The 25,818-nt window shown below is 45.6% G+C and overlaps 1 protein-coding gene across 4 annotated transcripts in view; it reads right to left on the bottom strand.

Moving 5' to 3' along the window:
- TTYH3 (tweety family member 3) overlaps positions 1–25,001 on the bottom strand; it is a 77,001-nt gene extending 52,000 nt beyond the window's left edge. For 2 of the 4 annotated variants that reach the window (XR_011741421.1, XM_065850977.2), the window contains exon 1: positions 24,768–24,999. Coding sequence is in view for 3 of the 4 variants with exons in the window: in XM_065850977.2 (XP_065707049.1) it covers positions 24,768–24,890 (123 nt within the window). In the remaining variant the exon portion in view is untranslated. Of the gene's footprint in view, positions 1–24,767 lie in introns of all 4 variants that reach the window. The other 2 variants (XM_065850979.2, XM_065850978.2) reach the window with 2 other exon arrangements.
- Between the last annotated feature and the right edge of the window lie 817 nt (positions 25,002–25,818).

The following is a 25,818-nucleotide window of genomic DNA, read 5'->3' as shown; positions in this document are numbered from 1 at the left end:
AAGCACTGAAAGGTGACATATCTCCCCCCACGCTGAACAGCACAAACAGTCACTCTGTGGGCGTGAGAAATGCAGCAAGTACCATCTGAGATCGTGCGAGAGACTCAACAGCACAGTTGTTATTCCTCAAAACAACAAAACGAGACAACCGAGGGAGGAGAAAAGCAGAGGTAGGTAAGGAAGTAAAAAAGAAAAGCAGCAATCGCAAAGTTACACGTTTCAGACTGAAAACAAGGCACCTTGGGAGTTATTCAGTGAGCCCTGCTGTGTGGATGCTCATGCAGCCCATTGGCTGCTGCCTTCCAGCGCTGCACAGCAACGAGTCGGGAGGTGAGATGCTGCGGGGAGGCGGGATGGAGGCTGCGGGGAGGCGGGATGGAGGCTGCAAGCACAGCAAGAGCTCCCAGCTCGACCCCTCCTCCGCATCCCCACAGCCCAGCCTGACACGCACCGCCACTGCTCCAGCTCTCCGGCTGACCGCGATATCGATCATGCTTCTCTCACCAGAGGTCAGTCAGGGAGAGACAGCCAAAGGAGGCAGGACTGCAGTTAAATGAATGACGGGGTCGATGCAGAGCAGCCACGCCGGGTTATTTCAACAGAAGCAGAATAGGACAATCCTGTGCTCTGCCTCAGTCCACAACTCAGGTTTTCCTTGGTGGTGGGGAAGACAGTACTGCAAAAATAAGGATGGGGTGGACGGGAAGGGGAAATATGTGCAGTTGTGCTTTTATCTGAGACAGGTCAGAGAAGTGCTGAGACCCGAAAGGTATTAATACTCCTCAAAGGCAGTGCTGCACAGCACAAGTGCTGCTCTTGTAGGTGTTTCACTCCATTAATTTGAGAAAGCGATGGAAGAAATGGTCACAAGAGAGAAAGCTACCCATCCCCAGCTTCCTTACAAAAGGGGCTCCAATCCCAGGCTCTTAGACCACGCAGACATTTACAAAAGATCCGAGCTTCTTGCAGAAGGACAAGCAGGAAAGCACACAGGAACTGGGGTAATGTGGAAAACTGATCCAGCCATTGGGCTTACCCCCACAGCCACAAAATAGATCTTGAAGCGTGCTATGGATGTGGAGGAGGAAAGCTAGTGCTTGAGCAAGACGGCTCACAGCAGGAGAGCTGGCTACAGCTTCCCTCCAGCACAACCACCTAAATCAAATCACCATTAGATGCCAGCAAAAATTAATTTAAGACAAAGAACTCAGATTTACAAACTCTAGCACAAGAAAGGTCTGGGATTCTTTCCATCCAGACCCAAAATCCATATCTCCCAGAAGCACTCAGAGTTAGAACGAGCAAAGGATACCCTGAGCCCCTCTGCCCCACTTCCCAGTATACGCAGAAGTTCATCTTCCGAGCAGTGATTACTGATGGGGGCATCTTCACACACAGCGCCGACTCTCAGCTTGGAAAAGCAGAACTAACAGAAGGAAGAAGGCTCAAAACTGAGCAGCAAAACAAACAGCCCAACTTCTACCATTTTTAAAATAAAGTAAATAGAAGTTCTCGGTTGTTACATTGCCGAGTTGGCCACTGAAAACAAAACCAAAGGCCAGACAACAGAATTTTGGGACAGAGAGAAGACATTTTAGAACATAGGCACATACAATTCCTCCAGCTTTTTTAAATGGTCCAGCTGCTACAAACCTCAGGAGTCCCGTCACAAGCACTGTCACCTTCACCTTTTCACTGGCAAGGAAAAGTGTGTTAGAGGGTGGAGAAGCACTAACATCTCCCCCTTCGGCCATCACACAACTGTAATTACAGCAGCTCCTTTATGCAGCCTGTAACAGTTACCTGCTTCCCACTATGTATAAACCAAAAGCCAAACCACTGCAGGAAGAACCGTGGTTTATGTCACTGCATCCCCCAAGCTGCCTGCCCCTCAGCTGATCAAACCACACTGGAGCAGACGAGAAGCGCTAGCATGGAGTCAAACAGATAAGCTTGGCTCCTGATGACCGAACTCCGCACTGAAACGGGAGGCCCTGAAGCAATCTGCACTGCCAGCTCTGTTGGGGATGCAGCAAAGAGCGGATTTAGTATCTTAGAAGACAAAACCCACAGATTCCCTGCATGCATGTATACACAAGCCCATTTCTGCTGTGGTCGTCTCAAATGGAGAAAAATCTCCAAGAACTACACCACCTTCTCTCTTAGAAGAAAGTGTATGGGGAAGTGGTAGATCCTGCCAGCATACCCAGTACAAGAACATTTAAAAAGTTTTTAGAGACTAAGAGTACAAATTCATTTGAAAACCTGTCACATCTTTTGTTAGTTGTAAAGACATTTGATAGGTAGACAGCTAAGGACTAGATTTCTCCATTATTTGGCAGTAGTCAGAAAGGTTCATAATTATTATATGAGCATAGTTCTTAAGCTTATAAATTACTGTTATTTCTGCATCAACTTGCTTTCACTTCAACAAAAAAATAAAGAAGTAAAAGGCATAGTTTAAACAGGTGAGATCTCCCCAGTACTGATGAAGCATTACTCTCCCCATTAACAGCTGTGGCTACGTATGGAGGCGTAAGAGATCTTTTCTTTCTCTTCTCCAGCATCACCACTGAACATTCAGCAACAGGAGAACAACAAGAACACCAACGTGAAAAGGTTGTGACAATTCAGCACGGAGACGGGTAGGCTGGCTCTCACAGGGCTCCAGCAATCACTCGATGTGCAACTGCTGCGGTCTCCGAGCTGTAGACAATACCAACATCTCACTAAAACAGAGCCAGGAAAAGAAGGAAACGGTAGCACGGCTGCTTCTAGAACTTGCCATTTACCCCATCCACAGGGCGAAGATATCAACGTTTTCCTCCATTTTCCTTCCATCTTATAAAAATGCTATAAATCCCTACATCCACAAATGAGAGTCTGACTTTGATATCCACTACACAAACGTTACGATGTGTTGTTGAAGTTAGCTATCCAGAGGTCATCATCCGTCCCATCTGACCTGCTAGAGCAATGAACCGCAGCGGACACAGCTCCACCCTAACGAGCAGGGCTATTTTTGCTGCTGCGCTTGAGGTTCAAAGCTTTTCCCTAAAAAGCTCTGATCCCAGGGGCTAAGACCACTTTGGTAACAGCTAAGATGGGAAGAAAAACCTCCACTTTCAGAATACTTAAGACTCAAGCAAATGCCAAATTCAGGGGAAGAAGCACCATATGATCTAGGTGTTAAACTATTATCATTGATGACACAGCAGCAAGAATGCCCTATTAAAACCTGTAACTAAATCAAGGAATTCTACCATTCATAACTGAACTAAAAAGCACTGTCCTCTGGGATACGAGAGAATTTCTCCTCAGACTGCTCACCTCATTGACAGTCATGTTGCTTTTCATAATCTTGTCCACAAATTCAATCAAGCTCCAGATAAAATCTAATCAAGTTGGACAAGCTGAATTGCAAGGACTGTCTTTTCAAGTCCTTTAATGAGAGGTCAGTACAAAATAAGCCTCTGATGTCCCAGGACTCGCACAGGCTTACTTCATATAGTGCGTTGCTGTAGGCACCAAAGACTACCTTAGCTCCCCAAATTATTTTTAATACTCCAGTGCAGCATTTGATCTCTAGACAAAACAGGTTTATTCTTCTGTCCTTTTTGTTCATATCCTTAGTGATTTCTCCAGGCACAAAAATGGCTCTCCTAGGTATAGGAAAGACCTGCTACTCACAGAACTCCATAACTATAATCATTCCTCAACTTAAGTTTGTCCCTCTGGAAAACATGATCATCCCTGAGAACTACTGCTGGTCTGAAGATAGTGACTGTCCTAAAGCAAATATAAAAGCACCCACAAATCGTCAGGGCAAAGCATTCGCATTTAGGAAGACCTCATCATCCATATTTAAACATGTTGGTCACTTCAGTCTGTCATTCAGAGACACCCTTTGCCTTCTCCCCCCAACTGAAAAAACAAACTTTAAGCCATAGGCAATATCTGGGTACTTTCTAGCAAACAGGCATTAGGAAAAATTTACTCCAACAACAATTAAATAAGAGAAGAAGCCTTATTATATTTACCACTTCATACTACAGCATTCAAAAGTATCAACTTATGATCTAAAGTTAACTTAAAATTTAATCCATTGATCCCAGGAAAAACAGCATAACATTTAAATACCATATGTGACCAATGTAACATTGCAAACCTACGTGACTGGGGTTAAAGCCTGTCCAGCCATGTGTGGCTACTCTCTGCCTGTTCTATTCACTGAGCATGTAGAAACCTTTATTCAGACTTACAGTTCTCATGCAGATTCAAGGAAACTCTACAAAAGTGGTCTTAGGGTGGAAAAAAAGTTTTGTAACCATATTAGTCGCAAGTTTTACTGATACTAAAATCTTACGAGGAGAAAACCACTTCTTCCTGGCATCATGTTTCCATAGATAACAGGACAGTGAATGCTCCCGTTAGCCAAATTCCTAACATTTCAAAAGTAATCATTTCTAAGCTACCCAACAGATAAACAGAACTAACAAGCTTTTAGCCAACAAGCCACTCCCATCTTCCTCTTGTTCAGCATGTGCAGCTCAGGTCATTTCCGATTTTGACTCCGGCAGGAAGAGCTATTTCAACCCGAACACAGAAATAAGGTGCCCAGAAGCCCAGACTCACTGACTCTGCACTGTGTTAAAAAAGCACTTGGAAAAAAGGCTACTGATTAAAGGAAGGGTGCTGTTATCTCCAACACACCAAACATCTGAAAGGATGTTCCCTCCCAGACACTTCAATGTATGAAGTTCAGTTCCCTTCCTTTTTTTTTTTTTTTATTAAATAAAGTCTTTATAAAACAAAAGAAAGTGTTTGTTCATTTGACTGTTTATCCAACCAGCTTCAAAATTAAAATATTCCTGCCCTGCCTCCAACTCCAGGTTGGTCCCTGGTGAGTATCTCCAATATTTTACATATCAATATTTCTCTCTAGAAACCAAGCTCTAGGGAGAATGAGGAAGTGAAGAAGCTCGAGCATATTTATCAGACTTGACACTTCCTATCAGTATGCAGCACTAGAAAACAATTTCCCTGATAAATGGATGGGCCTGAACTACTCACACAGCCCTGTATCTTGCTTTCAACCTCATTACTCTTTTAAAGAGCTACAACTCTGCAAAGGGCTTCAAAATGCAGACAGACTTGCAGCAGAGGAACCTGCAGGGAAGGTGAGGACTGTAGGTATATTAGGGACACACAGCTGGACCCCAGAGGTCTGGGGAAGAAGCATTTGTGTTACTGCTCGTCCCTCTGTAAAAGGCCTTACACCCCACCTTAGACACCACACATCAACACAAGGAGGCCGTGTGTGATTTCACAGGGCACGTCCAAAGCTCCAGTGCACTTTGGTCAGGAGATGCGTGCACACGACCCAAAGAGAGCATCAAATCACACCACCCACTGCTGCAGAAGTGCCAAATCGATCCACTGCTCGCGTGGCAACAAGAGCAGCTCAAGACTGTTAAAGTGATGGACAGCGGGGTCTGCGGGGCAGAGAGGGACAAAGCTCTGAAGGACGGGTTCATGGTAGCACTTTAACAGGAATATTCCCTGCTCAGCTACAATTCTGCAGGTCACAAAGTAACCAGAAATGAAATGCTATTTCAGACCCCTTTCACTGGTGGCACAGTGGTTTGTTCTATCAGCTTTCAGCATTGTTTCCAACTACAAACCAGAAAGAAGCCATCAAGAGCAGGAAACAGCTAATCTATAAGCCAAACCCAGAAGCATGGTTTTTTTCCATGATGATGAAATAAAAAGAACAAAACCAAACTATATATGGTTTAAAAAACCCTATGAAGACAGAAGTCAGCCAGAGATTCTTTTTATTAGGCTCCTGAATTTTGCTTATTGATTCAACACCTCAATACATTCCAAAAGGGAGATTCAACCCCAAAGCTTGTGCATCCCACACTTTTCCTACCCAACTTCCTTAGCGCTGAGGCACAGCTACTTTGTTTCTGTCCCAGGTTTATACCAGACCAAGGTTACAACGACTCATCCAACAAGAACAGTGTTTTACATCTGGAGGATCAGGCGCTCAACCTGGTTCACTGGGCAGTGGTTCAAATACCCTGGGCTCAGGTTAGCAGGATGGCTTCATTTTGCACCAGGGCTAGTTACACTATAACTTGAATCAGCGATACCTCTGCGCTGGGGTTCAAACCTGTTTGCAGCCAGGGTAGTTCCCTGATTTAATCACAGAGCCAAGTGTTCCAGCCGCCTTCCTGGACCACAAACTTCTGCTTCAGACAGGTACGATCACAGGGTCTGAAGCTGCAAGCTTTATTAAGGATAGAAGAGTCCCATCAATTTAGGATTCCCCATGCAGGCACTCAGGTTCAAGTCCCATTTACAGAAAGGCACAACCCTGAAAGCACAGTTTTGCGCTATTTCTCCACTGAGGTCTTGCCTGAAGAGCCCTGGCACATACAAACATACATGTTCAGAGCCCAAATCTAATTTTAAATCATGCTCAGTGTTAGAATATAGCACTATCATTTTTTTTCCCATGTTGTACAGAAACAGTGTCCAACAAGGAATACACGAGAGATATTTCTGCCACGTATTTACTCCAAACGGGTGCTGGAAGCAGTTTTGCCAGCACACACAGGTCTCAACACTGCAGCAGATACAGCAGTGCCGTTCCACCTGAGTTCAGGAGCAAAGAAAGGTCTTTGATGCCATTAAAAAATAATCCAGGCTTTCAAGGCTGCAGCTCAACGCTAAATTTGTGCAAAAGACTTTCTACAGAGAAATCTAATAAGGACACTTTGAGCACACAGATAATGCCAGAAAGTGCTCGTTTAACCTCACTCCCCCAAATCACACCTCCCCATAAACACAGCTCAGCACAGCATCCACCTCAACCTTCTTTGGAGATCTGTACTAACTTATTTACTTTGTTTTCTTATAATCACACTGACAAGTAATTCAGTGCATATTACCTTAGACTTCTGGGTGGTTCAGGAATTGACAGCAACAGTAAGTGCCATTTCCAGCATGCATTTCAAAAATCAGTCATGGCCTGCCTAGCAGAACCAATTTGTCAATGTTTAAACAAATATCTGCCACTCTGTAGACAAATAGACTCATTCTTCAAACATTCTGATAGCAAATACAAAACAATGCAGCAAAGTTTGGACCGCATGTAGCTGCTTTTTTAGTGTATTACGTGCAAACCTGAAGCTGATTTGTTTGCATGGACTTGTACAATTTAATGGTGGTGGGGGGGTGGTTGTTTTTTAAACAACTTCAAAACTTTTGTGCAACTTGTAAGGAAAGTGACAATAGTAAGTTTTCTCTTGGATCCTTTGAGCATATTCAAACACCTGCATGTTGCAAGAAAATATTAAAAAAACCCAACAAACCACACAGGACTTGAGAACAGCCTGTTTTTTCTGGGCTATTAGAAAGAATAATCTTTCCAAACACAGCACAAGGCAGGAAACATTTTGTAATGCTTCATAGTCCCCAGAACAAAGAGTGACCTCTTCTAGCACTAACCCCGTCTGCAGGGTGCGGGCTCGGACACCATCAAATCCCTCTGCAATTCACAGAGACACAAGAGGAAATGGTGACACTTCAGGCAGCCAAAGCTTCCCTGTTAAGTCCGGGATTGAAAAGTGTGCAAGACAGCAGAATTAGAAGTCACTTGGTCATAATTTTAGCAGGAAATGCTTTGCTCTTATCAGCATTACTTCAAGCCACCCCTATTATGCTAATCGAGTAACTCGCAAACACTGAAGCGCCCTTGATAGAGAGGGCCATTGTCAAGAAATAATAAGTCCTTCAACATTTGTTTTCGTAGCAGCTACATCTGGGGAAGGCATTACTGCAAAGCATCTACCTCTCAGCAGAGCTCGACTTGGATCAGTTTGAGAGGCAGAAATGCAAACACCATATGCTTTGCTGAAGCTTTAGCTCCTCAGAGCTTTACAGACCCACGTCTCGTCAATATGTGCCACCCCAGCCCTCTGTGCCAGCCGAACCGTGTGTGTCACTTGGACACAGCCATCGAGCAAGCTTCATTACCTGGGACTGCTGCTCCAAAGCTGGGCCTGAGGTACCGGTGTTAGCACCGAGATAACAGCAAACAGCTCCCCTGTTGTTATTGTCACACCTGATAAGCGCAGAGAGGCGAGCCATCATCCCGACAGGCCTTCAGCTGCCATCCCTGTGCTTTTAGGACCATTCAATGCATGATTTACATGCTGCTACTAATGCAGAGGCGCACTAAATGCCAGCTTTTGTATAGGAAAAAAGGTGATCCCCGCAAGCTAAAAGCAGAAAGGCGATGACTGCAAATTGGTTGCCCCACTTGTGATCAACATACCCTCTACAATCTTTCCCCTTGTATTTCATTGGGAAATTTAAGCTACTCTGAACACTTGCTGCTGATACAGGGACTTTCCCCATCTCTCCACCCACTAAAAGGGCATTCATCTCACCACTGTGCTTCTGCATTTTGAAAGCATCACGTCCACCACAGGACAGTCTCACCAGTCAGCAGCCCTGTGCCTTTGACCTTGAAAACCCCGAACACTGAGGGCTTCCTTCAGATAGCAGCAGCAACCCTATTCACCGAGGACAAAATTATAAAGAACTGGAAGAAGGAAGTACCTGCTCTTTCACATCCTAAATTGGCTGATAGTTCCCCCCTCATGATGTAATCCTGAGCTATGCTTCTCACCGACCACTTTTTCTTCTGTCTATAGTTAGGCACATTGTAATTACTGTATATACTGCATATTTGTGTGTCTTCTCAATCCTACCTTTATATTAATAACCAGTACCGGAGATGAATCCTTTCTATCCATGGAGAATTACACCAGGCCAGAAGCACTACAGTTGAAGAGTTTAACAGGTCAAGTCCGAGGTGTTGCACAGCCACTCGATAAACCTCAAGGGAAAGGCTCCTTCGCTCAGAGCAGCTGCTGTGAACACACCACCGTCACAACACCTGCACCTGGCACACGAGCAGCGCCGGAGCAGGACCAACAAGCAGCAGAACCAGCTGGAGACCCAGGCTGCAGTGCCCTTGCTCCCCAGGTCCTCACGTGCTGTGCGAGGGGCTTTAACTTCCAACCACAAACCAGGCTCTTTTCCTCCAACATCTTTACAAGTGCTGACTGGCAGAAGAGCAGCAGACTTTGGATTACAGTGTGTTTCAGAAAGAAAGCACAGGCTCTTCACTCTGCTGCTTGTTTTTTAATCTCACACCTGGGAAGAGAAACACAGCCCCCTGACACTCGAAATATGAGGAGGGATCCAGCAAAAACGAAAAAATCCAATGGATGACAACCAGCTGCCTCATCCGCTATTATGCACACATGTACTGCGGCGCTTTGAGGTGACAGAGTCAGGACAGATTCCTGGCCTGTCAGCTCTTGGGAAGGACTATTTAATCCAGGCCAGAGCAGAGCAGTGGGCAACTCCTGCTATGAACCATCCTTGTGGTTGCTCTGGCCTTTGGCTTGGCAAGCCACCCAACACACACCTCATGGTGCTTCCTAATGGCTTCAGTGCGCTTCAGGCTCCATCACTTCCTTTGTATCACCACCAGTGATCACAGTCCCTTCCTACAAACTCAGCTCGCTAAAAACACCATCAACAAGAAAAGTAGTTTGGGCAGCAATACAGAATTAGATCCGCTCCAACCAACCGCATTAGATTAGTGGGGAACATTATCTGACTCCCAACCTATACACAAAACTGGACCCTTGACAAGAGACTTTTCACAGCACTTAAGGGCTGGCAGCAGTTGCCTGGAATTCTTCACCCTTTTAGCAGGTGTTAAAGCTCCTGGGAAAAAGCCAAGCAGTACTTTCGACTCACTGAAGCAATCGAACTGTTCGTTACATCACCCAAACACGGTAAAAAAAAGTGAGAGCGATTCACTAGAAAGAAGTTTTGAGCAGCCCCAAGATAAGATACCCTGAAGCCACAAAGCAAATATCTGGAATAACTCTCGTGTCTTCATGTTGCTTTTTATTGAATGAAAGCAAGTGGTGCATAAACTGCGGAACAAAGTAGAGCAGGGCATCTGTTCAAACACTCTTATAAAGCATTCAGTAACTGTTCTCACTTAACTCTATGCAGCATAAAACCCACCACAATACCTCTGGCAGTAACTGCATGCAAGTAAAGTAGCTCTCTTTCCTTTATGGGTCTGCAGAAGAATGCCACAAGACACCGTTAGTCTTCATTGCAGAAGGAGCTAAAGAGAGAAGCTTTTGATTTTGCTGGTTCTTTCCATCGTCTTTAACAATAAAACAGACAGCTCAAGTTTTTACTAAAAAGAGGAAGCAAGCTTGAACGCGTATTGAGAAAGTATTTGAATTTAACTCTACAGACAGCACTAGTGGGGAAAAAATGCAGTACTTTGTAGCAGACAAACCTTACTCTCTCCAGACTGGGGGGTAAGGGTGCTTTTCATGGAGAAGTGGAAAGAAGGAAGGTGGGAAGAGAGATGGCTACAATACATCCCCGGTGCCCTCAGGGTTTAATCGTGCCACCCAAGACACGGCAGCCAGCCGCACTTGCACCTTGGCATCAGCAACAGGCTCTCTGAAAGGTTTACTAACAACACAGATTCACCTTCTTAAGGCTTCACTGCATTAGTTTAAGGACACAAGTCATGCTACACACACGTGCCTGTGTGCCCTTCCTCCTCCTGCTGACACAGCCCCAAGGTGCCACGCAGCAGCCAAGCAGGAAGGACACTGCTCTCCGCACAGACGTCACTGAATTTACCCTTCTTTGCCCCACGTTAATGAGGGGATACTTCCTAAATTCTTCATGCCCTCCATCCTTATTAGGCACCATAATCCCATTTATGACACGGTGGTTGCTATGGAAGTGATTATACTGTCACTGCATTGTACCCACAGGTGGAAAATGCATAAGTGAAGGAATAGGAGCAGGTTTTTGCATGCATTTGAAGACACGATACTTCAATCCCCATGTAATGAGTAGGAGCTTTAACAGTGGCTTCTGGAGGTAGACTCTGACCACAAGGAATAGCATGACATCAAGTTTTCACTTGGTTTTCTCCTAAAAATCAGGTGTTCCATTTTTCTGTCACTGGCTCCCACTATTTAATTCTAGACAGTGCCCTACAGCTGAACAGTACAATCCCAGCCACTTTCCCAAGACCCTGAAATTTTTTCTGCACTCAAAACATTATCTCTTTAGTCCAAAGATCAGAGCAAAAGAAGTGACAAGATCCTATAACCAAGCTCCACAACTCTAACCGCCCTTTAGTTGATTACTGTCTCTTACAGAGCAAGGACTCAGAGAGCAGAAGCAAGAGAGACAGACCGTCTCAGATCTGACGCGCTCGGTGAGTCGCATGACTAACCCAGCTCGAGCTCGCCGAGCAGGACAGCGTACGTGCCTGGAATGCACAACCCCACTTGGAAGCCTGTTTACCAGGGGCACAACGATGGGGAGTTATCTGGGTGCTGCCTGGAAGTTAAATACAGGACAGCTAAGAGTGCAGCATAAATAGCCTAAAAACCCTGTTCCTTGCAAGCAGCTAGGAATCAAACAAGATGCTTTACTACCTACCCAGACCCCACTCAGAGGCACTGGAAGAGGTTTAGATCTTTAGAGCCAGGGTTGTACAGGGAGCCAGCAACCCGAGTACAGCACCGATGCTCACGTGCAGTGGCTAGCACCACCACAGTTGATGTATGGATGGATGCATCCCTCTGAACTCTCGCTGACTTCATCTATCAGGACACTCATCTAGATCAGGCAATACAGGAAAACTGCAGGAGAACCCAAACAGCCATTGCACAATCCAAACCACAGCTGCACCAAGAACAAGATTCCTATCTCAGCATAGTTAATGCTGTGACTACAAGAAGAATATATAGCTTGCAGTTAACATCAAGCTTTGTGCTGTATAACACTTCCATACTGCAGCACGTGAACAACGCTGCAGTTCTGTTTCACATGTGTCCTGTTCTAAGAGAAAAAACTCTCAATGAGAATAAATCTGAGGACTACACTGTAGTTCCCAGAAGTTCTCAGCCCTGTTTACAGTTAATCTGTGCTCACAGCATATGGGAGAAACCACGTGCTGACCAACATCCGAGTTCAGCTCAGGATCTGTTTTCCCATGAGAAGTGACCAGTGACTTGTCAAAATGCAACCACACGTCAAAGGCTAGTCGGATACATCCCCAAGGACAAAAGTCTTGTAGGACTAGTTTTAGTATCAAAGAAGTGCTGATGTATCTGTTTGTGAGAATGAAGTAAAGAACCAAACTGCTGGTGGATCCCATCTGAAGGCACAGGTCTTGGAAAGGAAGCTCAGCGCTCACCCCATCAGACATCAAGCAGCAAATTTCACTTCAGAAGGCAAAAGAAATACAGACACTCAGACCTTGATAAGCATTCAAATACTGTCCTTGAAACTGGTTCTTTCTCAGGAACCCTATATTTTATTTGCTGTATCAAGTAATCGAGATCATTCTTACTGAAGCCAGCACAAGTAAACCAAACCTAATAACTACATTAGTGCTGAAAGTCCTGCTCATAGGTTATACCTGCAGAACTACATTTCACCTGTTGGATATGCCACTGGTGTGGTACGAGGTACATCTCCTCCCAATGCCAACCGCAGCTGACCTCAGCAGAAGATGATTCAGATGTACCCACCAGACAGTGATCTGCAGGCCCCGTCAGCCCTGGGAACACGTTAACAGGTGGGTCAATCACAGGCAGAAGACGCAGAAGTCAGTAAACAGCTATTAAATGTATTTAGGTGCAGTAATAAGACGAGCAGCAGTCTCACAGAGCAACATTTTCTTGAGAACAAAATTAACAGCAATGAAATACTATAGCAGACAATTGAATTTTAACAGCTGCAAAAATGTCCACAGAAACACTACAAATGTCGAAAGGGCACTGAAGTGAGACACATGTGACCCAGAAAGCAGTTGGCTCAGTATTTCAGACTTAAGATACAAGTACACAGACAAGAAGAATTAACACACCAAGGGGGGATTAGGGTAACAAGATCCCCATACCTTCTGATCATCATCTGCTGGCAGAGGAGGAGAGTTCACAGCTTGTCCCTTCCTCCTTCTCCCACAACCTCCACATCACCCGAGGCGAAAGCTAAGCTGCGCTAATAAAAACAGCAGAGCTAGCGTAAACTGTCCAACCTTGTTATTTACACCTCAGCAGAACGCTCCCAGCATCTACTATCACTCACACAGCTTCTCCAAGAGCCGCCTGCTAGCACACAGGCATTGGGAGCACGTCCCAGCGTACTGCTCGTCCACATGGAGAATCTTGTCAACAAGACCGGACATATTCTTTATACATTGCCTTTGGTTTACCCTTTAGTATGAAAGCATTTTAAACGCTTTTGAGGAACTTGTGTTTGAAGAGATTTTAACTTGCAGCAGGTCAAGCTGAAAAAGCTGGAAAAAATCCATGTAGTGATCAAGAAGCTCCCTGGTCAGCCTGTTAGAGCCTCAACCTGCCCTAGAACGCGGACTCCAAGACCAACCGAGAACTTTACCAGGATCTTTACTTGGTTGTACTTATTGGAATGAAAGGCTGGTTTAACCCTGTACATTTGTTGCATCCACTAACTTGTCTACTCAGGTTGATTCAACATCTGTTATCCAACCTATAAGAATTTATATACATATATAAGGAACGACCAGTGATGCAACATGACCTCACTGACCAGGGATGAAACCCTGTCCTACTGAAGCTCTATGCACTATTCCATCTTATAAATCCACTATAACCCAGTCTGCGTGGGGGCAGGACGAGAAGGACAAACAAAAAACATTGGTCACATTTCGGAATGCTAAAAGGCACAGAGGAAGCATTGTACAGTGTTTTTAAAATAGCACTCTCATCCAAAGTAAAGACTTCTGTTTAGCTACAGCAGAAGTGTCAAGCAAATCACGCCATCGTCACTGGATGCGCTATCTGTGCTTTCCACTAAATCCAGACAGAAAAAGACCCAAAATACAGCTGGTCCATTTTTTTCCTGCCACCTACTACAAGTGAAACAGTTTCCCTCTTAAGGAAGCATGAACATTAATATTTGCAATTGACTAGAAGTACATCTAATCTAGTCTTGTGCAATAGCTCCCATTTACTCACGTCCAAGGTGTTCAGTCTAACCTTAACTCAAGTTCAAACCCTAAGACAAAAAAAACAACTCTTCTTTTAATCATAGCTGGCTGCCCATGGGCTGGGACAGATATCTCCATCCCCAGTCTTTCCCTAGGTCTGTGCCTTTCAGTATTGTTTGTGCTTGACAGCCTGTCAGTCCAAAGTTAAGTGGAGATTGTGTTTTCAGGGTCTACCATTGCATTCACAGTGTTTGTAACTACAAGTACAGTTGCAATGGGGTAGAAATAACAAGTCCTTCCCTAAAGTCCTCTCAGCCTTCCCTATAGTACTCTTTCTGGGAAAAAAAACCTCACATTTTGGTCACATTTTGGAATACTAAAAGGCACAGAGGAAGCACAAGTATTTCAAAGATACCAGAAGTAACACAAACTTCTCCTAAGACCTCAGCCATCTGTTGCCAGAGGTCAGCCACACAAATCAGTTCTGTAACTTACCCTCTTTCTTGTTTAAGAAACAAGAAGAGATTACAAAATAGTGGAAGTTGACTATTTATTTTCTTCCCCAGAAGACTCAAAAGTACCTGGTACTTTTTGTTGTAAAACACTTGGCCATGCCTGAATGCCTAAACAGCAGAATGGGCACCGTTTGTGAAGCCTTCAGCTGCTCCTGTTACACTCTTATTTCAAAATTCCCCCAGATGCTAAAGTTTTAAGAAGAGAAGTTTGCATAAGTTTTCATCAGATTCTACTTCCTCCTGTGTCTCCTTGGAAGCGACATTATTACACCTCCCAAGGAAGAAAAGAAAGAAAACAAACACATTTTTAAGCAGGACAACTCCACCCTTCCTCTTAGTTCAACACCGGTAGGCAAGATTAGCCAACAATCAGCCCCTACACACCCGCGGCTCCTTCCTTCATTTCTCTGCCCTTACACGTTCCTCACCAAAAAAACCCAAACCAAATCACATCTGCATTTGCCAAAAAATCCATCATTTCTGCAATTGATGCAGCACAGCTTATTACAGCTGCAAACGTTCCTAGGCTCCGATAATTATAAGCCCATGGCTGGGTGTCTAATTAAAGGAGGAATGAATTAATGAGTTTTATCAAAGGCTTTTGAGTCACCATTATAATTCTCACTCTTAATGGGCAGCAGGACATTCAAAGGACAGCGTGAGCGGGATCAGGAGCAGAGAGGGGGAATAAACCACCCCCAGCCGACGCTTCCCCCATCACGTCACTGTCATTCAGACCCCAACAGGCAGATCGAACCCAGCAGGAAAACGCCTTTTGGACAGCTGAATACAAAAAACGCTTCCTGAAGTGGCCACAAAGCACACACACCGGCCTTTGAATGGCGGGAAGCGGCGAGATGCGGGCGAGGGGCTGCGCAGAGCGCCGACTGCACCGCTCTCATTCATCCCCAGCCCCAGCCCCCACCCAGCGCCAACAATTACAGTTCAGTCCCAGGCTCCCGAGGAGGCAGAAATTGAAAACACGTTTTCATTGAAGCACAGCTTGAATTTCATGAATTCCATTACTCTCGACTTTCTCAGCATTTCCTGGAGTGAACGCTGTAAAACAAGAGAGAAAGGGGATGGGGGGAGGCCATATACAAGGCAACAATTGCATGCCACCCCTCCAATCACTACTGTCCGGGAAGATGCTACAGAGGCACCTGCAGCAAGGAAGCAACATGAGGAAGGACTATTCCTAAAGCGAAGGAAATAAATACATGCTAAACATATTTTTATGGGGGAAGGAAAGCAACTGCCAGAGGCCTCGGAACAGTAACATCACGCGTTACGACTGGCACTTAAATAGCAAGGCTACAGGCACAACCCAGATGCAAAGCATCGAAATTTCAGCAATGCAACAGAGTCTCTCCAGCAGACTGAAGAAACCTTACCTGCTATAACAAGTATCAAAATTACCAGTGTATCAGCTACAGGAACCTGAGCACAGTGTTAAACTGCAAGGAAGCTTATCCAAAGGAAAGAGCACAAAGTATCACGAGGTCATCCTCTGCCCACCGCGTTATTCAGAAATCTACTATTCAACGCCACAGCCATTATAACTAGCAGAGAAAACACACAGCACCAAGCAGTGCTTCATTTTTTTCCACACGTACAGTCGTAACTCAATCAACTCTGGGATTATTCAGGTTTGCTAATTAAGACCCTATGGACAGTTTTGCTGCCATTACCAATACTCTTACTGGTTCCTTCACTGACATTCTCTTTCCTCTCTCTTCTCCCCCAGCTTGGGCCTTATCTGAAGGAGCATTACATCATCTGCCGCACTGAATCCTCCTTGTAACAGACACTATTAAGCATCTGAAGTGCCTCCATTTGGATTTTGGTGTTATTTTGAATCTCAGTGTTGAATAGAAGCCTTGTTTAAATTCTCTGCATGAGCAGCAGCATTTTATAGACTGAAAAGGGTGTCCATGCACAGACACCAACACTGGCATAACAACGTGGCTGGATGTGTTATACATTTGTGAAACATCCATTCCCCACATTCCCATTTCCCCTTGTCCAGGAATAAGTCCAGCATTGTTAGGACTGATTAGCAATATCTTTCATCCCTAATTTCACACTACAAAAGACTTTTCATGCATATGCACGTGTGGCACCATTCTGAGATATATCAGCCAGAAAAAGCATTTAGCAGTGACTGCAGAAATCACAATCTGAGGGTGCAACTCCAGTTTGAGTGAGGGCGAAGGGGGTGTCAGTCCTTTCCCCAGCTGCTTTCAATGCCGCTCTTATTATTGACCAAAAAATGCTCATTTGTTAAAATAATAACTTAAAGGAAGCTTGGCACATTACATCTGCTGTAGCAAGCAACTTGATAACCATGTGAAAGCACAATTATAAACGTTACCCTCATATCCAAGCGCTTAGAGACGGGAATTGGTACGAGTATCGTGACTGAGTTACACCAACTGCTGTGACCATGTATTGCACGCTAACCTACTTCTTTTTCTTCTTGGCAAGAGAAAAGCTTTGCAGCCTGAAGCACACAAATGACTCCTTTGCAAGAACACGCACATTTGTGGCTCACCAAACCTTAAACCTCACAATTACAAGATCGGACTCAAAACTACAAGTGGTTCATTACCCAGAAATCTTTAAAAAAAAAAAGGACAAGTTTGAGATGAAAGCCTTAGCAAGCAGTGTGAAAGCACACTATAGGATGACATACCCAGAAAGTGCAGACAGCCTTGTTCAGAGAGGAGCAGGGTTACCCAGTGTTGGGTTTGGGGTTTTATTATTATTATTAGAGAGAACTCTCCAGCATACATCAATACATTCCCAAGAATTTGGAGTCTTATCCATGTCTCAAAAGTGAGAATTAAAGTTTAGTACAGAAGGTAATCCTGAGTTACTCAAGTCTAGTCTGAATCTCAGAGCAAATAAACTCCCAGACATCATGTCCCTTCTCCCAGCTATGGGAATTGCAGTCAGTTGAACCCAAGCCAAGTTCTCCTGCCCACTCAAGGGGAATGGGAAATCTCAACATAAGTGGCGGAGAGTTTACTACTAAAAGATAAAACAGAACCAAAGGGAGAACTGCCAGTCATCCAGAGGGTAGCTGCAAACGAGATGCTGACTCTCCTCCACCTCAAGGAAATTAAGAGTGAGCACCATCTTACTCAGTGCTTGCTTGCAGCCACCCAAGCATATTCACTTCACATCAAAGAGCATGCAAGAATGACTTAAGAAGAAACATTTACCATTGCTTAGTCTGCAGCATACTGATCCTTCTGGGTACAGAAGAGTCCCCAGAAAGGAGTCAGAAAGCTGACCAGGAAAAGCTCTGTCACAATAGTGTCTTACACCATGAGTACAAACAGCACAAACCATTGATTCTGGACTCAGTAAGAGCGCTAGTGGGGGGAATGAGGGGAATTCTTGCCCTAGAAGAGGAAAAATAAAACATATATATGCCAAGGGATTGGAGGGTGCTTGTCCCTCCAACTGTTCTAAACACCCCTGTGTCGAGAAACCTGATGTGACAAAGACCCATGCATTTTGTCTATCTCATTCTCAATAGACAGATTTTTGTTTACAGGTTCAAAAATAAATCTAATCCCAAAAATAAAAGTAAGAGATCAAGCAGACTTGTGGTACAGCTTCTTAATCCACACTCAAAGCCTTGGGATTAAGTCAGAGGAAAGCACCTGACTTCCCACCCTTAATCTCCAGAGTCATCCCTAATGCTTCTGCATGAGAATTTCTCCCTTTCCCTAATAATGAAAAATAAGGAGCACTAAAAATCCACACCAACATCTGCTTGAAGCAACGCTTGTTTTATTGCATCAACATTTAAACAAAGGCTTTTTGTTAATCTGAAGAGTATGGCTTTTCCTCTGTTCAAAAAGGTATTAGGAATTGAGGGAAAAAAAGGAAGAGATGGTAAAACTCAACTGATTCTGTTTAGTCCTTTCTCCAGAACGCTAGTGATCAGCTTTGCAGCTGGACACCAAGATAAGCCTCCTAAGTAGCTACAGCCTTTTGGTGGCCAACTGAAGGTTACAGACCCTCATCTGCATTTGCAGTTCCTGCTTAGACTCCCTTTTTCTCAAGCAAACCCAAAATACAAGATTCTTGGATGTCAGCTCCTCCCAGCCGATAAATACTCGTGTGCATGCAGGCAAGGGCAATATGCACGCAGCGCTCAGAGGAAGCGGATGCATTACTCAATATTTACTTCATAAGTACTTAAATCCAGACCAAGAGACATAAGCTGTTATGCTCACGTAGAAAAAGAAAAAAAAATCAAGGATTTTTCAAGAGGACAAATGTTGTCCTGGTGCAGAAGCACCGAGGTGCCAGCAGCTGGCCACCACCTGCCCAGACTAACGCTTTTAAGCCTGGTTCTACTATTCCAGCTACAACAAGCATGATACCTTCAGAGCACCACGTGCTGCACAGAGGTCTCCTAAGACTGGGAAGCTCACCAGGCCTGGCAAAGGATTAATACTTAGGATTCTGCCTAGAAGGAGCGAGCCTGGTTTACATGCTTGCACACTCGCCATCTCCTTCCCCCCACACGTGTTTCACATTTCTCCAAGTCACCTTTTACCCCTCTGTGTGTACTTGGGCCTGCTAAAACCATACATGCACAACAGTTACTTCTTTTGACTAAAGCAATCTACAGTCAGGGTTTCCAGAAACTGTCGGTTCTCAGTAGACCATCTGAAAACGTAGCAGCACAGCACGGGTCAGCAAATAGTAAGGCTGCGGACAGAAAGCTGGAAAAGGTTGACTTTTTTTCTTGTCTGTATTCCATAAGCTGCTGCACGACTGGATGTTGTATCAGCAGAAACCGTTGTATGTCTAACTTTGGTAAAACTCAGCCATCAAAAATTGTCTTGATTCTATATTTTTCATTATGCTGCAGTTCCCTAGTAAAGGCTCTTCCAGATCAAGGAGTCAGACTACAGCAACAATTTGCTGGTAAGAGATATTACTGCATGGTTACTCATGCAGCTGAGACTGATGAGTAAAGGGAAGAGGGAATTTACCATCAGTTGTTAAACACCTAAATGCAACTCTAATTTAATTAGAAAACATTGGATTCTACTAACCAGGGTCAACTAACCTTTCTGGAAATACAAGCAAACCAGTGCTACAGCAGGAGAGCCGATCAGATCTTGGAAGTGGTCCATCTATTCTTGAAAGAAACCTTCAGTCTAACCCCTTAAAGAAAGGCACATTGCCCTCTGACTCCAAGCCAAGTAGACAAAAAACACGTCATCCAGCTTTACTAATACACATGTTTCCAATTTATGGAAAGGCTCTTGCTTTCAGAATTGAAATAAGATGCCAGTACAGTAGAGGAAGTTCTAAAACAATCTCTCTAATCCAAGTTTTTTGGCAGTTTAGGCTCCAGCCAAGAAATACTTCCAAAGATGACATTAGCTGTTATGTATAGGGAAACAGCCTCGCAGAGCCAAAAAGTACCTGACTGAATCAATTCCCTGCTGAACCTTTGCCTACAGGTTCAAGCACACATGCCTGGAGTTTGCAAGCCAAGAAAAGGGAAACATGGTTGGGCTTACAGAGCACCTTTCACTGCTGATTTCCCCTCAGTATCCTTACAGAGCACCTTTCACTGCTGATTCCCCCTCAGTACCCTTAGATTAGTAGAAAAAGAATATTACAACACAAAACCACTGACAGATGTATGAAAGGAGACTCCTGGGTGATAACGCTAAAGAGATCATCTCAAAACCAAGGACTAGAGCGTACCCCTCTTCTTAGCGTGGTTGTGCATCTTAACTGATGTGAATCAATCATCCAGCCTTTTCCCAAAGCACATATATCCACCATCGCACCTCCTATCTGTCCATTTGCTTTGACTCTTGCAGAAACAGCACAAGAGCGGCACAAGGAACAAGTTCCAAAGACACTGGAGAATTTTTGTTTATTCCAGCTTGATTCACACATAACCCATCCACAGATTCAGCTCTTCATTGCCACTTCCAGCAATTAAGAAAGAGCAGAAATTCAAGTCAAAGTACTCTGTAGCTTGGCTTTTATAGCCTCTTTTCTTCTTCACTGTTTATAGTACACTTCTCAGCACACAGGGAGACTCAAGAGCTACAATAAAGTGGAGTAGGCTCCTTTTCTGTCAGTACCAAAGACACACTGTCTCAGTCATATATCCCATCACCTGTTGTCGTACTGTATTAAAAAGCTATTCAGCTTTCCTACTTCTTTCCAGTATGTCACCTCAAGGCTCTTAACCAAATCTAGCCTGAGAAACAAAGCAAATTCAATGCCATGCAACTAACTGAATCACAAACAGAAGTACTTACGTTATTAAATAGATTAAACTAGTGACAACATCGGTCTCAGGACTCTCTTACAGGCTGATTAACTGAATCAGAAAGTGGACAGTACTAGCAAGACCATCATCATTTGTCCAGCAGCAAACCATGCAGTGACCAGAACTGGAACCAGCATGATGCTCTCAGAAGGAACACGAGCTTTGCTCCATTTTTACATTCCCTTCACTCTGGAGTTTGTGACTCACTACACAATGAAAAGGCTTTGCAGAGCACTGCAGTATGACTCAGATGAGAATACAGCCAGAACAAAACTGATCGTATCAAGATATCTTCAAACCCCAATGATTCATGGGAGGATTAGGGAAAGAATTGGTCTGATAAGATCCTCTATAGGGATGACTCTATGGAGCAAGTCCTGCAAGCAGCGCACAAAGGCAGCTCTGGCAGGACTCACCAGCACACCAAACCCCTGCAAAAAGGGGATCACAACCCCAGCTTGTTCTACATTGAATCTCACCTACATTCCCCCAGAAAAACAAAACAACCAGTTGTACCGCAGTCCACAGCTTGCCATGGCGGAAGTGGATCATCTGAAGGACACACATACATTTTTAAACAAGCTAGTCCAGAGAGAAAGGACCTGTTCTGCTCTTTCACATTCACAGACACTGTTCTAACCTCATGCAACGAGATACACTGTGGGAGAAGACAAATCGTAAGTAATACCGAGAGAGAGCATTTTAGAGACCGACTCAGGTGAAGAAGGTACGCAGCCAAAATGCAGCTGCATTGATCGCAGCCCTCGGCAACAATATTGCCGTGTTTCTCACGCTCTCAGACAAAGGGAGGAAGTCCCTGTAAGTTGGTACACAATGGAAACGGTCGCCTTGAGACAGCCCGGTGCACAGCGGGTGTCCCTGCTGCTCCCTAAAAAGGGACTGCATGGGACAGAATGGCATAACTAGCCATTAGATCAACGTCCTTCTAGATATTCCCCATCAACCAGCATCCCAGAAGACACGACAAAGACCTAGACCTCAAAGACTGGCAGGATTTGCTAACCTACAAGCTACACGTGCTTCAGAGAGGTTTTGGGAGACAATAGCTTGTCTGCTGCTTCAGTGGAATAGTGGCTTGTGCATTACAGTAATCCTCGCTGGGTAGAGGTGGGAAACCCGTTAGATCAGCAGCCTCCTCGCCTGCAGGAACACGTGGCCCAGCAACCAGTGACACGGCGACACTCAAACCCAAGCCACTGCGTTTCACTTTTGGTTCAAGCGCGACGTTCACTTGACGCGCAGGTTCAAAGCCGATCATCAAAACACAAGAACAAAACACAGGTAGCTCTTCACTAAGAGGTTCCTAAAGAAAACAGCTTTATAAGGAAAGGACCATTTTCCTTTGGGCATGGCTTGGGAAATCTTTTCTAGAAGAGGAGTGAAGCATCAGAAAGGACACGTTGTTTCCTTCTTCATAACAAATCAGAACGAGAAGAGACACCGAGCCCTGTTGTATGTCTGTTGATGACAGTCTAGCTACCTGATGAGTTGAAGTCATGCAAACTTAAAGGTGTTTTCAGTTTAGTAAAGGTAATCCTTCCTTACTCCAGCTAGCAACACTCTGTCCCTTCCCATCCCCATAAAGTCCCAGCCAGCATCCCCCACCAACCTCTCTTCAGCCACTGGAGAACTCAAATGCAACATGCAGTTTAACAGTTTATACTTAGGAATCAGGATATCAACCACTAACGGAACAGAAAACAAAAATACATACAATTTGTGCCAATGAGACCTACAAAGAAAAGAAAAATATGTGGAATTTAAATTTTAAAGAAATGCACTTTCCTATTTTCAGGATGTGTATGATCTCAAGCTAAATACAAATGTTCTTAAAGAAAAGGGAGGGCTATGCCAGCACAGGCTGCAAACAGAGCAAGGGATGCAGATTCATAACAAACCTACCAGAAAAAGCTAGAATTCAAACCAAAAAATCCACTTCAGAACAATTTAAAGCATGAGAGAGCGTTTAGCACTACAGTTCCCACTCCTGGATTAAGTTGCCTTGTTTCATTGCATTAGAATTAATCGGCATGGCTGCGAACTCCACAGTGAACTTGCAGAGCCACAGCAGCTTCATTATATAACCAGCGACACCAATATCAGGGGCTGCGGTACCGGAGCCCGTTTGCTGCCCCTCACCAGCGCCAAAACCAGCAAAGCTGCTGCTACTCCAATCATTCTCTCAACAGCAGATGCTTAAGTAATCCAGACACTCAGTTTTTGGATTTGATAAAACGTTTTCTTGCAAGCCAATGTTAAAAGGCTATCTACTACTGTGCAAGAAATCCTTAATATCACCAATGGAGGGGAGGCAGCTACACAGGAGAACAGCACAAGGCTTTAAATCAGAATATGATTACAGTAGCAAAATTAAGTGACAAATGAACACAACCCCAGGTTGTTGCAAGGAATGCTTTTAAGCAATTTAAGTGAAAAACGGTACATCTGCTGTCTATTCAAAGGTCAATGAGTGCTTGTTTCATGATAACGCAGTCCGAAGAACATCCTTCCATGAACTCTTAACTTCTGATCTTCAGCATCTCATATCCCTTGGTTTAAAGGCAGCTGCCCTCTGAGGTCACGGAAATGCAGTTAAGCTGCTGTGCAGCGTTACATCTGTGTGTGGCCATCTTGAACTCTGCTAAGCCAAGGGAACTAAAACAAATTAACAAATTGGAGCCCCAAATACCAAAGTTAGGTCAAAAGTCTGGTTTATTTACTGATTTAAAGGTGTCTCTTTGTATCTACCCATTGCTCTTAAATTACATTTCTCACATTTTGCTCTAGTTTCAGCCCACAGATCTGTTCATATGTTTAAAACAAAACCATAAAACCTACTGCTTTCTAAAATATTTGTAATATATTTTATTTCTAGGGCAAACAAGAATCATTTAGATGCCCTGGCCTTTCTGCCTGTGTGCATGATAGGATGCTGCATATATAGGACACTGCAAGTATGTTCAGAAAAGCAAAATGGTGTTTTCAAAACCAGAGACCGTGGCAAAACAAGGCAGCAGAGTCACTGCAGCTCTGTTCCAAGATGACAACAGAGAACACAGATGTTAGAGCACACAGATCCACTCCACAATCATTTTAATTACCTGCCTAGCCAACTGAGCCCAGGATACAGGCTAAGCAGCATTTAAAAAAAACCAAAAAGTGACCCACAAGCATCCTGCGAGCATCTTCCCGTGCACTTGATGCTAACGCTGCTCTCATGCGTTAAGTCATCTGTTTTGCAGCAGGCAGTTGGTTGGTTTCGGGAAGGCACCGCTGGGCTCTCTGCAGGTCACGGCGATGCGGGGCTGGCGGGATGGACGAGCAGGTCCAGGGCAGCACAGTCACCCCAGCAATGCGCAGGCAGGGGCATCAGGCTGGGACAGCGCAGGGACCCGGCGAGGGCACTTGGCCAGGGCTGCCTCCTGCCTCCCCTCCCAGGGGACCATTTTACCTTCTCCCAAGAACTCGGCCTTCCACCAAACTAAAAGCAGTCTGGGGTTCCTGCTCACCCTCCCGGGGGGTGATGACCTCCTGTCCCAAGCCAGCAAGACCGGCGTCCCGCACTGCCCCTCGTGGGGTGGACACACAGCACAGGGAAGGCATGTCCCCCAGACACCCACCCGAGGAGCCCCAGCCGGCTGGGTCCCCCCCGCTTCACCCCCGGGCGGGCTGAGCCCCCCGCCCCGCACAACCTGCGGGGCACAAACACCCCCCGCCCACCCGCGCGTCCCCACGCAGGACACGGCCCCCCCATCCACACAGACCCCCTGCGGGGACCCACCTGCTGGTACTCGGCGTCGTGCGGTCGGAAGTCGGCGGCGGTGAGCTCCCAGCGCAGGCTGATGTGCGGCAGCCGGTGCAGCAGGCTCACCCACCAGGGCGGCGAGTAGCTCACACCCGCCATGGCTGCCTCGCCTCACCCCGACCCGCCAGCCATGGAGCGCCGCTCGCCCCGCTGCCTCCCTCCTTCCTCACCCGCTCCCCGGCTGGCGGCCCCGCATGGCCGGCACCCCCCACCTCCTCCCGCCGCGCTCGCTCCCTCTTTGTTCGCCGAGAGGCTCCGCCGCCCCCGCGCCCGGCACCGCCCGCCCGCTCCCATTGGCGCCGCCGCGCTCCGCCCCGGCCCCTCCGGGCGGCCCCGGCCCCGCGGTTCAGGTGGGCTCCGGGGCGGGACGGCGGCGACCCCGCCACGCCGGGTTGTCGTTCGTGCCCCCCCCACTGTCCCAGCGCACGGGGGTCACCTGTGCTTCACCGCCAGCACCACTCGTGCTGTAATATGGCGCCTGGGCACATGGTGGGTGTTGCAGAGGCTGGGCGTCCCACACCCAGCATTAAAAGACGGCGTCTGCTCCCATACCAGCACCTTTCCGTCCAAAATAACCCCAAAACACACGCAGCGCTTCGCCTTCCTGGGTGCCGCTGAGGAAAGCACGGTTCCCAGGTCTTCAAATATGGACACGCCAACCACCCCAGCCAAGAAACACACCTTGTGCAACACACCTGTTCCCGCAGCATTGGCTCCCTGTTCCTTTCCCCAGCCTATCTTAGCATTTCCAAAAGCCAACAGGAAAGTTCTAGAAGTACTGGACTGTCTAAAGATGCAGATGGGACCCTTGTGTGGTTTTTCAGGTGTGCCCAGTCTTCACCTGTTTCATGGAGACAAAAAACACTCTGGTTGAGCTTCCACCGTTCTCTCTGCAGCCAAAGGTTTGGCCTCTTACCCTGACCCAAAACTAATTACATTGGTTCATTAACTTCAGTGGACTTGGACATGTCAGCTTGTTTTGATGGCTGTGAATCAGAGCTGTGAGTTCAACACCTCAGCATTCAGG

Source organism: Patagioenas fasciata, chromosome 15, assembly GCF_037038585.1.
Source record: "Patagioenas fasciata isolate bPatFas1 chromosome 15, bPatFas1.hap1, whole genome shotgun sequence".
Lineage (NCBI taxonomy): Eukaryota > Metazoa > Chordata > Aves > Columbiformes > Columbidae > Patagioenas > Patagioenas fasciata.
The sequence above is the reverse complement of the archived record's forward strand: the minus strand, read 5'-3'. Positions and strand labels throughout refer to the sequence as shown.